Here is a 14,674-nt window from a genome sequence, read left to right as displayed (position 1 = left end):
GGGGGTGTGTTGGGGGCACACATCGCCAAAACCAGCGCTATATGCAGGTAAGTAAAATAGCGCTAATGGCTGTGGAACACAAGAGTGGTTAACCCAATAGGGAGAGGTATATCTAAAATTTACAACAAAAGGGTTATGAAACGCATGATAGTCAATGAGTGGCTCAATGTAATGAGGACCTTGTGGCTAAAGCTGGCCAAGATGGGGGTGCCGTGGTGCACGATCTTACCACCCTCGGTGGCTAAGCATAGATCTAATCGTGTGCCCCGCGTCAGGGATAATTGTGCCAGGGTAGTGGAGGTACTTCTGCATAACCATATCTGCCATTAATCATAGCAATATATATCACACAGGGTATGATTATCAACATGACATGCAACCTGCCATTTATCATAGCAGTCTGCATGAAGTCGACAATCGCCTCAATCACCTGGAATTTGCTAACCACGGCCCCTCTAGTTCCAGCACCCTCACACGAAGCCAGGCTGACTTTTTCTTTTGATATATATATATATATATATATATACACACACACACACACACACACACACACACACACACACACACACACACACACACACACACACACACATATATATACACATATATATACACATACACACACATATATATTTGTGTATGTATGTATATGTGAATAGATTATATATATATATATATATATATATATATATACACACACACACACACACACACACACATATATATACACATATATATATATATACACACACACACACACACACATATATATATATACACACACACATATATATTTGTGTATGTATGTATATGTGAATATATATATATATTTATATATATATATATATATATATATATATATATATATACATACACAAATATATGTGTGAGTATGTATGTATGTGTATGTATGTGTATGTATGTGTATATGTGTGTGTGTGTGTGTGTGTGTGTGTGTGTGTGTATATATACATATACATACATACGCATCTATCTAATATATATATATATATATATATATATATATATATATATATATATACACACACACATACACACACATATACATATATATACATATACACATATATACATACATATACACATAGATTATACACACACACATATATATATATTTACTTATTACACACACACATTGAATTGTAAGATCCCAGGGAGGCGGCCCTTAGTGCTTAAAATGGCAATTTTCGATTGAGGATTACCCAGTGGCACATACTACTATAGAAATACATTGTTATAAAAAATGTTGTTATTTAGATGAAACAGGATTTTACATACAGGCTGCTTGTGCAATATCTTTTAATAGAGACCTACATTGTTTAGGGATATGGATTTGTTCACACTCCATGTATTTTGTGACAGCAATTTAAGGGTTACTTCTTGGACTTTCAATCACTTCTTGTTCTGACGATTCACCATGTGCGGAAAAAATGGCTAAAAAAAAAAAACTGCCAGTCCAGAAATAAGCTCTGCCTTCAGTGAGCAGTTTCTTACTACAAAGGCTAAATATTAGGGAAGGCAGGGGGTGCTTTTAAACACCCTTTAAAACACCCTACCTTGCTTATAGCGAAAGAGCGAGTTTAGTGAAAACCAAAGAGATTCTCGCTTGCTGCTTTGTAAAATTAATATGTGAAAAATAAAGCTGTTTTTTTTTAATCAAAAGACAGGATACATTTCCAGCACAATTCCTATATATTAAACTCATTTTTAAAAGCTGTATATGGGTGTATACTGCTCCTTTAAAGGACATGTAAACCCCACACACAAAGATTTAATCAATGAACAGCCTCTTTGAAATCTTTCAATACCTGCCACTCTGGTTTCCAGAAGTTAATAGTAAGCCCGCAGCATTCCCTTAATCACTTAGATTTCCTTCTCCTCCTGTAACCCACTCGGCTCCCTGCCTCAGGAATTTGCTTTGGCTGTTGGCTCCTGGGCATGCTCACTTGTTCTCAGCTCAGACTGCTAAACATGCCCTCCAGTCTAGCAGCCAGTGAAGAGATAGCATTGCTGGTTCCCATACTCAGTTCTAGCTGTCTGCTTCAATTTTTTTCTCCTAACCTCCTCTCCTGAGCTCAGCTTAAACAAAGAACTATTATCAAAGTCAGTTCTGCCTGTGTGAGCCTGTATTCTTGATTAAATGTATGCCGAATAAGGGTCTGTGTGTGTGTATGCGGTTTGTGAATTTAAATGTATCTGATTATGTATCAGAGGAAAAATGGCCACCGGGTGAAAGCTGCTATTTGCTTTAGAACAAAAACTATGAGCAAGCAATCAGCATTTTTGTTGAATTTAGTTAGAATACTAAAAGTTTCTAAATTGCTACTGTAATTTTTAAATTTGCATTTGTTAGCAAATAAGCAATTTTTGCTGTTTTTAATAGAAAGACCATTACCTATTACTAGCAATCTAATGCAAAACCAAAATGTGCACAGTTATGGTCTGGTTAAACATTTATAATACATATAAATATTTACCCATTACGTTTCATACAGCCTGCAGCAACCCAGCTTTTATCCAACTACAACTCTGAGCACCCCGTGACAGCTGCTGAATACGTAAATTAATATGCTAAGATATCTAACAACAACTGGCAGTTACAGGTACAATTTTGACAAATGCACTTTTAATAGATCAGACAAACAAAATAACCATCATCAACAGCAACATAATGAATGTATGTAACAAAATGAATGTTAAATTATTAGGGTACTGCTCATTGACAAACTTACTTTTGTACTTTGGGATATTGCATCTCTTGAATTACATTTGTGGATTCAGTCTGCCTGTCCTTTAGATGCCTTGGCCAGATATTGTCAACCCAATCAATCTGATCCACCTACAGTACACAAAAAGAAGAATAATATAGTGTGTGTGTGTGTGTGGAAAAAGGCTGAGGCACACACTTATAGGGATTAAAACCTGGGTGCAAATCAGAAAGACAATATCAATATATAAAAAATGCTGATGCACACCAGGAAAATTTCATCCAAAAAAGATACTTATTTTATTTCGACCGACATTTCGGATGGATGGATGCATGCATGCATACATGTATTCAGTGGGAAAATACAGTCAATGTTACGTTTTAGTCCACCAATGGCGAATGGGAAAATTTGCTGCAAATCCATGCCTGGCAAAAAATTTCACTCAGTGTTAATTATGAATATTAAAAGAAAAAAAGTAACACTAAAAATTTTTAACTAATAAATCTATTCTACCCTGCCCCAATAATTTGCCCTATCCTGAAAACCATTTGTTATTTTGAATGCTTTAGAAGAAAATACCTGTAAAAAACTTGGCTTCCTGTCATTTGAACAAAGGCGATACGGCGATGCCGGGGAAAGTATCAGGAGATGCATCAACTATGCGGCGATCGATTATAGGAAGGAGTAAGGCTAGGCTCGATCAATCGATCGCCGCATAGTTGATGCATCTCCTGATACTTTCCCCGGCATCGCCGTATCGCCTTTGTTCAAATGACAGGAAGCTGAGTTTAACAGGTATTTTCTTCTAAAGCATTCAAAATAACAAATGGTTTTCAGGAGAGGGCAATTATTGGGGGAGGGTAGAATAGATTTTTTTGTTAAAAATTTTTAGTGTTACTTTTCCTTTAACACTTCCAGGTTCAATCCCAACACTATTCACATAAACATATCTGTCAAGAAAAACAGTGAGTCAAGTTAATTTAACTTATTACTACAGATAAACCATGACCTGGATTAATGAAAACCTTCACATAAAAAACTGCTGTATATTCAAGTGTATTAAAAAGGGAACTCCCCCCAAACAAAACTAAAGCTCTTTGAAAAATAAACATAATTTCAAGCAACCTTGCAATATACATCATGTAAAAGATATGCCTAGCCCACTGTTCTTCTGCTGACCAGGCTTACTACTTTGACACTCAAAAATAAATTAAAAAAAAATGTAAAAGTAGTCAACTGTCCTCAGCCTGCATCCTTCAAATACCACAATTCCCTGCACACATGTCAATAACCACCGCAGTGCAAAGCTTTGTGGGTTATGTAGTTCTTGCATGCAGTGTCTGTAAGCTGTGGAGAAGTTGTTACAATTTGTAACATTAATGTATTAGTCCCTCCTCCCTCTATGTGGTATTTATTTATACTTAGACGGAGTTGGCTAAGAAGGAGGAACGCCAGAAGGGCTGGCCCAGGTACAACATCACTAGTAGGGAGGGCCTTGGGCAAAGTTAGGCCCACCACCTGCCCTCTACCCATTGAAATAGTGTTTCTGTAGCTAGATCACACTTGTGCCAAAGCAGGACGGTCTTGGAGAATAATTTACACATACTTTTGGCTGGCCACACCTAAACTACATCTTATCACAGGCCCCCCCTCCCTGTTCTGTGACCATGGGGTAGCTGTCTGCTTATAACAGCATTAAAGGGGTTTGCTTAACTTTTAAACCCTTTTTACTACAGACAGAAATATTTTATGAGAAAGAACAACAATATTCTATCAGGACAGACAATACTCCAACCACCAGGTTTAAGGGCTCTGGCACATGAGGAGATTAGTCGCCCAGCGATAAATCTCCCTTGTCGCAGGCGGCTAATCTCCCTAAAATGCCATCCCACCAGCGAGAATGTAAATCGCCAGTGGGATGGCATACGCAGCGCTACTAGTCGCCCACAACAAAGGAGATTTGTCGCGGGTGACTAGTCTCCCCGTGTGCAAGAGCCCTAAAAGATTAGTTGTCTTAGTGGGTTCAAAGACACTACAGGGTTGATTCACTAAAGTGTGATAACGCTTATCGCATGCTTTTTTGCATTAAAATTGACGCAAAAAAAACATGCGATTCGCTAAAGTATTAGCATCTGAATTGCTGCTAGTAATTAGCAGCAATCAAAAAGCATGTGTCTCAGCCCCAAGGATGACAAGAAAAAGCTGGGAATAGGTAACAAGTACTATGAAAGAATGAATTCTATATAGCACAAAAGATAAATATTTTGCTGAGAAGGCCCTGGAAATCTAACATCAGAAAGACTAAGCATAGTGCTATTTAGGTGTCTAGTGCTGGAAAAGTATGTTCTATCCCTTAAAGGAACAGTAACACCAAAAAATAAAAGTGTATAAAAATATTACGATATTATGTACTGTTGCCCTGTGCTGGTGCAGCTGGTGTGTTTGCCTCAGAAAGACTACTATAGTTTATATAAAAAAAGTTGCTGTGTAGCCATAGGGGCAGCCATTCAAAGGAGAAAAGGCTAAGGCACATAGCAGATAACAACAGATAAGCTCTGTAGAATATAATGGGGCTTTATCTGTTATCTGCTATGTAACCTGTGCCTTTTCTCCTTTTTTCCAGGTTGAATGGCTGCCCCCATGGCTACACAGCAGCTTATTTATATAAACTATAGTACTGTTACTTTAGCAAATACACAACTTTACCTGTGCAGGGTAACAGTACATTTTAAATACTTTAATACACTTTCATTTTTGGCGTTACTGTTCCTTTAAGTGCCAAAAAAGTGAGCAAAGAATGGGATTTGGAAGAACACATGAATGAAATCATGCACAAGCATGAAAAATTCTAATTGGAAGTTCTGTATTAAAAATTGGTTGTTGGTTCCTAGAGAGCTAGGAAAAAAGTTTATCTAAAAATCCATCATTAATGTTATCTGAATACAGCTGCAAGCAAGCTAAAATTTGCAACCAGCCTTAATTTTATTTTATTTCAATTACCATTTTAAAGGACAAGGAAAGCCCTATTTATTAAGGGGTGCCAAAATGTTGGGAACCCACCAGTCAATAGGTCTGTTCCCAGGGCCTGTGCTTCTGATAGGAAAAAAAAAAATCTCCATTGCCCAGGGAAATTTAAATTAGTGTCATTTTACCCTGCTTACCCTGTTCTCCATTGGACTTGACTAGGAAAGCAAGGTAAAATGCTGCTGCAATTCAAACTTCCCCGGGCTGGTGTGGGTTTTTTCAAGAGCACTAACCAGGGTAAGAAACCTACTGATTTTACTCCTTGGGCCAGGCCCAATAAAAAGGATTTTCCTTGCCTTCTAACTAGGGATGCACCAAACCCACTTTTTTGGGGTTTGGCCGAACCCCTGACGGATTCTGCTGAATACCGAACCTTAATTAGCATAGGCAAATTTATGCTAATTATGATTTGGACTCTGGGATTCGGTGCATCCCTACTTAAAACCTTAGGAACCAGAAAGCAGATCCTGAGATTATTTTTGTATTTTTAAAGCATGCTTTAACATATTTTCTTTCTGTGTGGCAAAACCCACACATATAAAGAGAAGTTTAACCAGAAACCCATTATCCAGAAAGCCCCCTTATTATTAAAGGACATGTCAACCCCCCAACCAAAAATTTTAGCAGAGAAAAGCCTCACAGCACTGTTTAAATACTTGCCACTCCTGTCCTTCAGAAGCAAACACTAAAGCTGCAGCGATCCCTTGGAGTTTCTCTCACTGCAGAGCTGGATAACTCCCTCTCCCCCCTCCCTTCAGAATCTCCTTGTCTGCCTGGCGTGGTGCACATGCCCAGTTTCAAGCCGTTTTAATGAGCATGCTCACTTGAGATGAATCTCTTCTCTACACAGCAGACGATTGAACTCCTTAAACACGCCCACAGTCAATCCTCCAATGAGCCGATCGCATAGGCAGTTGCTATACTAACTCTGCCTTTGTAAACAAGAGCTCTCTGCTCCCTCTCTTGGTACACGTTCTTCTGACTGCAGGCAGGAACGTTTAACCTTTTCACCGCTGAATCTGATCTGCAGGCATTTTAATAAGTGAGTCTTGCAAGCTTAAACAGTGTTTGCTGAAATACTTAAGCAATGTTCACTTCATTCCTGTTTAATTTTATTGATGTTTAATGCCCTAACAGTTTCATTTCAAGGAAAAAGCTGTCTGTACAGCTTTGTTTAAAAAAGCAGAAGCTTGAAAAAAAAAAAAAAAAAATCCTTGAAGGTCAGGAGCGCGCTCTCAAGGACATCACCCGGCAAAATGGCCGCCGGGTGACACGCAAAACAGAGCAGAAAAGAATGCGGTAGTGCAGGCTGTAGGAGGAGATTGAGGGAGCAGCACTTATGCTGTTTAAGTGAGGGTAAGGTGCCCTGAAATTAAAATTAGGGTTGACATCTCCTTTAAAATATCCCTTATCCAGTAAATCATAGGTCCCAAGCAGTTGGATAACAGGTCCCATACCTGTACAATGAAAGGCTGAAATCCAGATACATTAAATGAACAGTACCATTAGTCTTTAAACAGCAAACCTTTAGTTTAAGTGCAAACCTTTAGTGCCAGTGCCGAAAATCAAAACATTTCTCCTAGGTTGTGACAGCACTCACAGGAGTTTTCATGCAATTAAACAATAAAGTTACATTTGTAAAGTTTTTAGGTTTAATGAATCAGATGTTTCAGTTCCTGACTGGAAATTTCATGAGGGATAGCAACACTGAGTTTACACAGCAAAATTGGTGTCAATGTTGTTGCTAGGCAACCACAACAAAGTAAAATAGTGAACTAAACTACATTTATTAACAAAAGAAAATTGATACAAAACATAAAAGAAAAAAAAAAAAACTGGGAAGACGCAGAATGGAGAATGTCAAAATGCTTGTATTACAGGACCATCACATGAGCATAGAGCTACCTTACCGAGAGCCCCGTCCTCCTTGGTAGCAAAAGGCATAACCCTTTATCTGTATACTGTATCCTGAACGTAGGGGTTAGGTTAGCCAAGCGCCCTGTGAGCTCAATACATGTCAGGAAGAGGTTGCTCCCCTAAGCTCACAGTGACTCCGCAGTGGTGAGTGGCCACCAATGGCCTAATACCCCGATCCCTGTGCGATGTCCATGCACCGACCTGCATCTAAACTGCAGGCACATCGTTGCGCAGCTGTTGCCACATTCAGTCAGAGAGAGCAGGCACTTAGAGTGAACATCCCGATCCCCTACAGACGGACGGACGTCAGGGTCACCCGTGTAATTGTTAAAATGCTAGCCTAGGGGTCTGAGAGGTACACTTGGGTTGCCATCAACACATTCTCATGTACGGGGTACTTACCACACCTGACATTGCACCATGAACGCTACTGGAGCTCCAGACGCCCACATGCGGGGGCATCCAGTCCATCTGGGACTGATGGGGGGGGGGTTGCCAGGGCACGCCTGTTACGACCCAGATCTACCTACTAGAGGACTAGCAGGGCCAGGGTACTAGGGTATTCAGTTTCCCCTGCGGGGCCACAGGAAAGGGAAGATGGGGGCACGCCTACTGCCCCTCCTACCTCTACCTACCCCTTTGCATCAGCTAGACCAGGGTTCCCCAACCTTTTTTTACCCGTGAGCAACATTCATATGTAAAAAGACTTGGGGAGCAACACAACCATAAAACATGTTCCTGGGGGTACCAAATAAGGTTGTGATTGGCTATTTGGCAGCCCCTATATGGACTGGCAGCCTACAGGAGGCTCTGTTTGGCAGTACACTTGTTTTTTAGGCAACCAAAACTTGCCCAAAAGCCAGGAACTCAAAAATAAGCACCTGCTTTGAGGCCATTAGGAGCAACATCCAAGGGGTTGGAGAGCAACATGTTGCTCACGAGCCACTGGTTGGGGACCACTGAGCTAGACCTATAGCAACATACAAGCATAAAGGAACAGGGCAATACAACGTTGCGAAAACCAAACAGTAATAGTCACAAAAAGAGAAACATAACTGGTCCAAAGTAGCCTGGGGGTTCTAGATGAAACAACCCAAAGGTAGTGTTTCATTCAGGCCATGTGGGGCCCCATGGTCCAGTCTGTATATCCATCTAGATTCTTTCTGAAGAAAGTCCCTATTGCCTCCTCGTGACAGGGGGGGGCTGGTGATCAGTGGCCATACATTTAAACAGTGGGAGAGGATGTTGCATCTTGCTGATCCCCAGGTATGTAGAAGTAGGTATAACCACTTTGCATCAGCTAGACTTGTAGTGGATTGCATCCCCGCTGTACCCCTCAGAACCCTCGGCTAGTGTTTTAACAGTGACACAGGTAGAGTGACGTCCATCCGTCTGTCAGTATGTAGCGGGTCGGGACGTGCGGCAACAGCTGCAGATCAGTGTTTGTTGTGGTTGCCTAGCAACAACATTGGCACCAATTTTGCTGTATAAAACTGTCAGCTTAGAGTCAGGAAGGATTTTTTTCCCCTCTGCAGCAAATTAGAGAGGCTTCAGAAGGGATTTTGTCTTGATCAGTTAAGCAGGTTATATACAGGCATAAAAGGTTGAACTTGCCTGTGTGTCTTTTTCAACCTAACTTACTATGTTACTATGTAACTTAGGAGGGCCAACACCTCAGCTAACAAATCAGCTATCTACAAGGGAAACTCCTTTAAAGGTGGCCATACACGTTAAGATCCGCCAAGCAAGCGGATCTTCTCCCAATATCCCTATCTACTGGTGGGCGATATCAGGCTAATTCGGTAGTTTGTCCCTGGGGCCGAACAATCGAATTACAACGATGGGTATAGGCGCAGTTCGGGGGCCGCATCAACGAGCCGATGTGGTCCCAACCCAACGAAATTTTTTAAACCTGCCCAATCGATATCTGCCTGATTCTTAGGCCAGATATCGGTCGGGCAGGCCCGTTGTTAGTGCCCATACATGGAGCGATAAGCTGCCGAGTTGGTCTAAGGCAGTGCTGTCCAACTTCTGCGGTGCCGAGGGCCGGAATTTCTCTAGCATACATGGTGGAGGGCCGCTAATGGAAGCCAGTTTTGACCACTGCCTCTTTTTAAACCACACCCACTTCAAACCATCCCCATTTTATCACAATCGTGGTAGTGAAGCTAAAACCCAAAATGTTTGGTCCTCAAAGCGGGGATATCAACCATCATTCATATGTGAAAGAATTATATTATGTTATTTTAAGATACACCCTTAATTCCATATGCCTCCTCCTCCTCTGTGGATAGCACAGCAACCCCCAGCACATAATTACACACCTTAGGGACCATTTAATGGCTATTTCCAACTTCTAACAAACTCCCAGAACAAACCCCTGCCAGGTTCACCTCCCACAGGCAGCATAGGGCAGGCAGAGTATGGCACACACAGGCAGCACTGTCTGTCCTATGCTGCCTAGGTGTGCCATACCCTGCCTGCCCTACCCTGCCTGTGTGTGCCATACTCCGCCTGCCCTACCCTGCCTGTGTGTGCCATACTCCGCCTGCCCTACCCTGCCTGTGTGTGCCATACTCCGCCTGCCCTACCCTGCCTGTGTGCGCCATACTCTGCCTGCCCTACCCTGCCTGTCTGTGCCAAACCCTCCCTGCCCTATGCTGCCTGCAGAATACGTCAGGCAGTACATACAATGTCGGAGGTGTGAACAGGTGAACTATTAGGGTGAAGACACATGGAGCTACTAGTAGCAGCTACTTGTCATGGCTGCAAAAACAGACAATGCTGATCATTTACTGATAATCGTCTCTACATGTGTTTTAGCAGAGGCAATTCTCAGTATTGTCTATGGCAGGGGACTTTCTGGGGTTTAGTAGCCGTGACAAATAGCTGCTACTAAGTAGCTCCATGTGTCTTCACCCTTACAGCCTGAGCCTGAGGTGTGAACTCTGCAGGGGGTGAACAATGCATGGATTAAAAGGTGTGAACAACACAGGGGATTACATTATTAAACAATACAGGTGGTTTACAGCCTGAATCTGAGGTGAGAACCATGCTGGGGGCCAGTTAATCTCAGTACTGATACAACTTACACAAAGGTAAGCCATCAAAGCAGCTAGATAGGTGGGGGGCCACACAGAGGGGGGGGGGGGTCGCAGGCCACCAGTTGGACAGCACTGGTCTAAGGGATCAATATCAGAAGCTAGAATCGGCCCATGTATGGCCACCTTAAGGAGTCGATAGACAGATAAAATATAAAGGAACAGTATACACACCCCTTTTCAACATTAGCTGAATGAATAGGGTTTGTTCTGAATACACTTTTTTTTTTTTAATTAAGAATTTTGTCTGGTATTAAACCAGAATATAAAGCCAGTTTCACTTCCTGAAGAGGTTTGTTTGTTTAGGTAGATAGGGAGCTCTGAACAACTTGCCCTGTTTATAAAGAAGTTCAGTGAACATAGCCCAGCTTTCTAATTACTTATTTATAAAGGCAAACAAAAAATATGGATGGATTTTAATTTAAAACAATAGGAAGAATGTAATTTCAACGCAAGTTGTACTTAAAGGATATATAATTCCCCCCCCCCCCCCAAAAAAATGTAATCAGTAAACAGTTTCTTTGAAATCTGTAAATACCGGCCTCTCTGGTTGTTGAAATGTTAATAGTAAGTCCACAGTAGCCCCTTAATCACTTAGGATTCTTTCTCCTCCTCTAACCCACTCGGTTCCCCTACTCATGAATTTACTTTTGCTGTTTGCTACTGAGCATGTTCAGTTTTTCTCAGCTCCGATTTTTAAACACGCCTTTCAGTCCAGCAGCCAATAAAGAGATGCCATTGCTAGTTCCCAAAGAAACGCTCTTCCAGCTGTCTGCTTCTATTTTTTCTCCTAACTTCATCTCCAGAGCTTAGTTTAACTATTACACTGCTCAAACAAAGCAGAAGTAAATTTGTAAATTTCACTGATAATGTGTCAGAAGGAAAATGGTCACCGGGAGCTACCGTATATATTGGAGTACAAGCCAAGTATTTCAGCACTAAAAATGTGCTCAAAAAGTAACCCTCGGCTTATACTCGAGTATACCTCCACCCTACCTCCCTCCACTTGTGTCCGTCCTGCCGACTCTTGGTCTGGAGATGTAACACGCTCGGGGGGGGGGGGGGAAGAGTGGAAGCTCGTTCTTGTGATTCAATTGGTGCTGCCCTCAAACAACTGCTGCCCTTAAACTAACAGGGAAGGACATGAGCAAGAAAAAGCCGGAGCAATAGAGAGCCTACAGTACCATCCTCAGAGAGCTGGGAGAGAGCCCAGAGAGGGAAGGTCTTCTCCTGACTCCCAGCAGGTCTGCCAAAGCAATGCAGTTCCTTACTAAGGGATACAAGGAAACGGTCTATGGTGAGTTCCTGGTCTGACCAAATACTACTCCTACTTACACAAGTACATGAAGACACACATCCGTCCACGGTGGGGGGGGGGGGGGGGGGTTACATCGGCAGGACACAAGTGGAGTGAGGGAGGGAGGTATGTATGCACGGACACAGGTGGAGGGAGGGAGGTATGCACAGACACAAGTGGAGGGAGGGAGGTATGCACAGACACAAGTGGAGGGAGGGAGGTATGCACAGACACAAGTGGAGGGAGGGAGGTATGCACAGACACAAGCGGAGGGAGGGAGGGAGGTATGCACAGACACAAGCGGAGGGAGGGGAGGGAGGGAGGTATGCACAGACACAAGCGGAGGGAGGGGAGGGAGGGAGGTATGCACAGACACAAGCGGAGGGAGGGGAGGGAGGGAGGTATGCACAGACACAAGCGGAGGGAGGGGAGGGAGGGAGGTATGCACAGACACAAGCGGAGGGAGGGGAGGGAGGGAGGTATGCACAGACACAAGCGGAGGGAGGGGAGGGAGGGATGCACAGACACAAGCGGAGGGAGGGGAGGGAGGGAGGTATGCACAGACACAAGCGGAGGGAGGGAGGTATGCACAGACACAAGCGGAGAGAGGGAGGGAGGTATGCACAGACACAAGCGGAGAGAGGGAGGGAGGTATGCACAGACACAAGTGGAGGGAGGGAGGTATGCACAGACACAAACGGAGAGAGGGAGGTATTAACAGACAAGTGGAGGGAGGTATGCACAGACACAAGTGGAGGGAGGTAGGTATGCACAGACACAAGCGGAGGGAGGGAGGTATGCACAGACACAAGCGGAGGGAGGGGAGGGAGGGATGCACAGACACAAGCGGAGGGGAGGGAGGGAGGTATGCACAGACACAAGCGGAGGGAGGGGAGGGAGGGATGCACAGACACAAGCGGAGGGAGGGGAGGGAGGGAGGTATGCACAGACACAAGCGGAGGGAGGGAGGTATGCACAGACACAAGCGGAGAGAGGGAGGGAGGTATGCACAGACACAAGCGGAGAGAGGGAGGGAGGTATGCACAGACACAAGTGGAGGGAGGGAGGTATGCACAGACACAAACGGAGAGAGGGAGGTATTAACAGACAAGTGGAGGGAGGTATGCACAGACACAAGTGGAGGGAGGTAGGTATGCACAGACACAAGCGGAGGGAGGGAGGTATGCACAGACACAAGCGGAGGGAGGGGAGGGAGGGATGCACAGACACAAGCGGAGGGAGGGGAGGGAGGGAGGTATGCACAGACACAAGCGGAGGGAGGGAGGTATGCACAGACACAAGCGGAGGGAGGGAGGTATGCACAGACACAAGCGGAGAGAGGGAGGTATGCACAGACACAAGTGGAGGGAGGGAGGTATGCACAGACACAAACGGAGAGAGGGAGGTATTAACAGACAAGCGGAGGGAGGTATGCACAGACACAAGTGGAGGGAGGTAGGTATGCACAGACACAAGCGGAGGGAGGGAGGTATGCACAGACACAAGCGGAGAGAGGGAGGGAGGTATGCACAGACAAGTGGAGGGAGGTATGCACAGACACAAGTGGAGGGAGGGAGGGAGATATGCACAGACACAAGTGGAGGGAGGGAGGGAGGGAGGGAGGGAGATATGCACAGACACAAGTGGAGGGAGGGAGGGAGGGAGGGAGATATGCACAGACACAAGTGGAGGGAGGGAGATATGCACAGACACAAGTGGAGGGAGGGAGGAAGGAAGGAAGGAAGGAAGGAAGGAAGGAAGGAAGGAAGGAAGGAAGGAAGGAAGGAAGGGAGGGTGCATGCAACGAGTGCGTTACATCTGCACATCCATCTGCAAAATGAGCCAGAGTAAGTAATTGGTACAATAACTTGTTATTTACAAAAATTTAATTTGTATTAAGTCCAGCATCAAGAATTATTTTGCCCTTGTAACTACTATTGTAGTACTGTGGTGGGACACTAGGGTCCAAGTACTTGATAATTAGTATGGCAGCTTCCTTAGTGTTCCCAAACTTGCTTTTGTCTGCTGCTGTAGCACTGTTCTTTCCCTAAAGTTATCTATTTATTTATCTGTTATTTATTTGATTATTGAAACTTAGCAGTAGCGGTTGCATTTCCCACCCTAGGCTTATACTCGAGTCAATAAGTTTTTCCAGTTTTCTTAGGTAAAATTAGGTACCTCGGCTTATACTCGAGTATATATGGTATTTGTTTTAGGAAAATGTAACTGTGCTGGTGAACAAAGTGGATATATGCAGTACAAATGATGCAGTCAGTGGGGAAGATGTGCCCAACATATACATGGCAGGAGAATGTAGGATTTTCATGTCCTCATTCATGAGGTTTTTTTTTTTTTTGTTTTTTTTTTTTATAGCAAAGGTGTTTTTTGGTGTATATTGATTTTCAACAAATAAATTGTAATTTAATGCACAAAAATTAAAGGAACAGTAACACCAAAAAATAAAAGAGCTTTAAAGTAATAAAAATATAATGCACTGTTGCCCTGCACTGGAAAACTGGTATGTTTGCTACAGTAACACTACTATAATTTATATAATAAGCTGCTGTGTAGCCACGGGGGCAGCCATTCAAGCTGGAAAAAAGGAG

At 43.3% G+C, this 14,674-nt stretch overlaps 1 protein-coding gene across 1 annotated transcript in view; it reads right to left on the bottom strand.

Moving 5' to 3' along the window:
* kdm2a (lysine (K)-specific demethylase 2A) overlaps positions 1-14,674 on the bottom strand; it is a 145,047-nt gene that overhangs the window by 114,979 nt on the left and 15,394 nt on the right. The window contains 1 exon segment of the mRNA NM_001011176.1: positions 2,754-2,860. Coding sequence (NP_001011176.1) covers positions 2,754-2,860 — 107 coding nt within the window.

This window comes from Xenopus tropicalis, chromosome 7 (assembly GCF_000004195.4).
Source record: "Xenopus tropicalis strain Nigerian chromosome 7, UCB_Xtro_10.0, whole genome shotgun sequence".
Taxonomy (NCBI): Eukaryota; Metazoa; Chordata; class Amphibia; order Anura; family Pipidae; genus Xenopus; species Xenopus tropicalis.
Note: the sequence above shows the minus strand (reverse complement) of the source record. Positions and strands in the feature narration are given on the sequence as shown.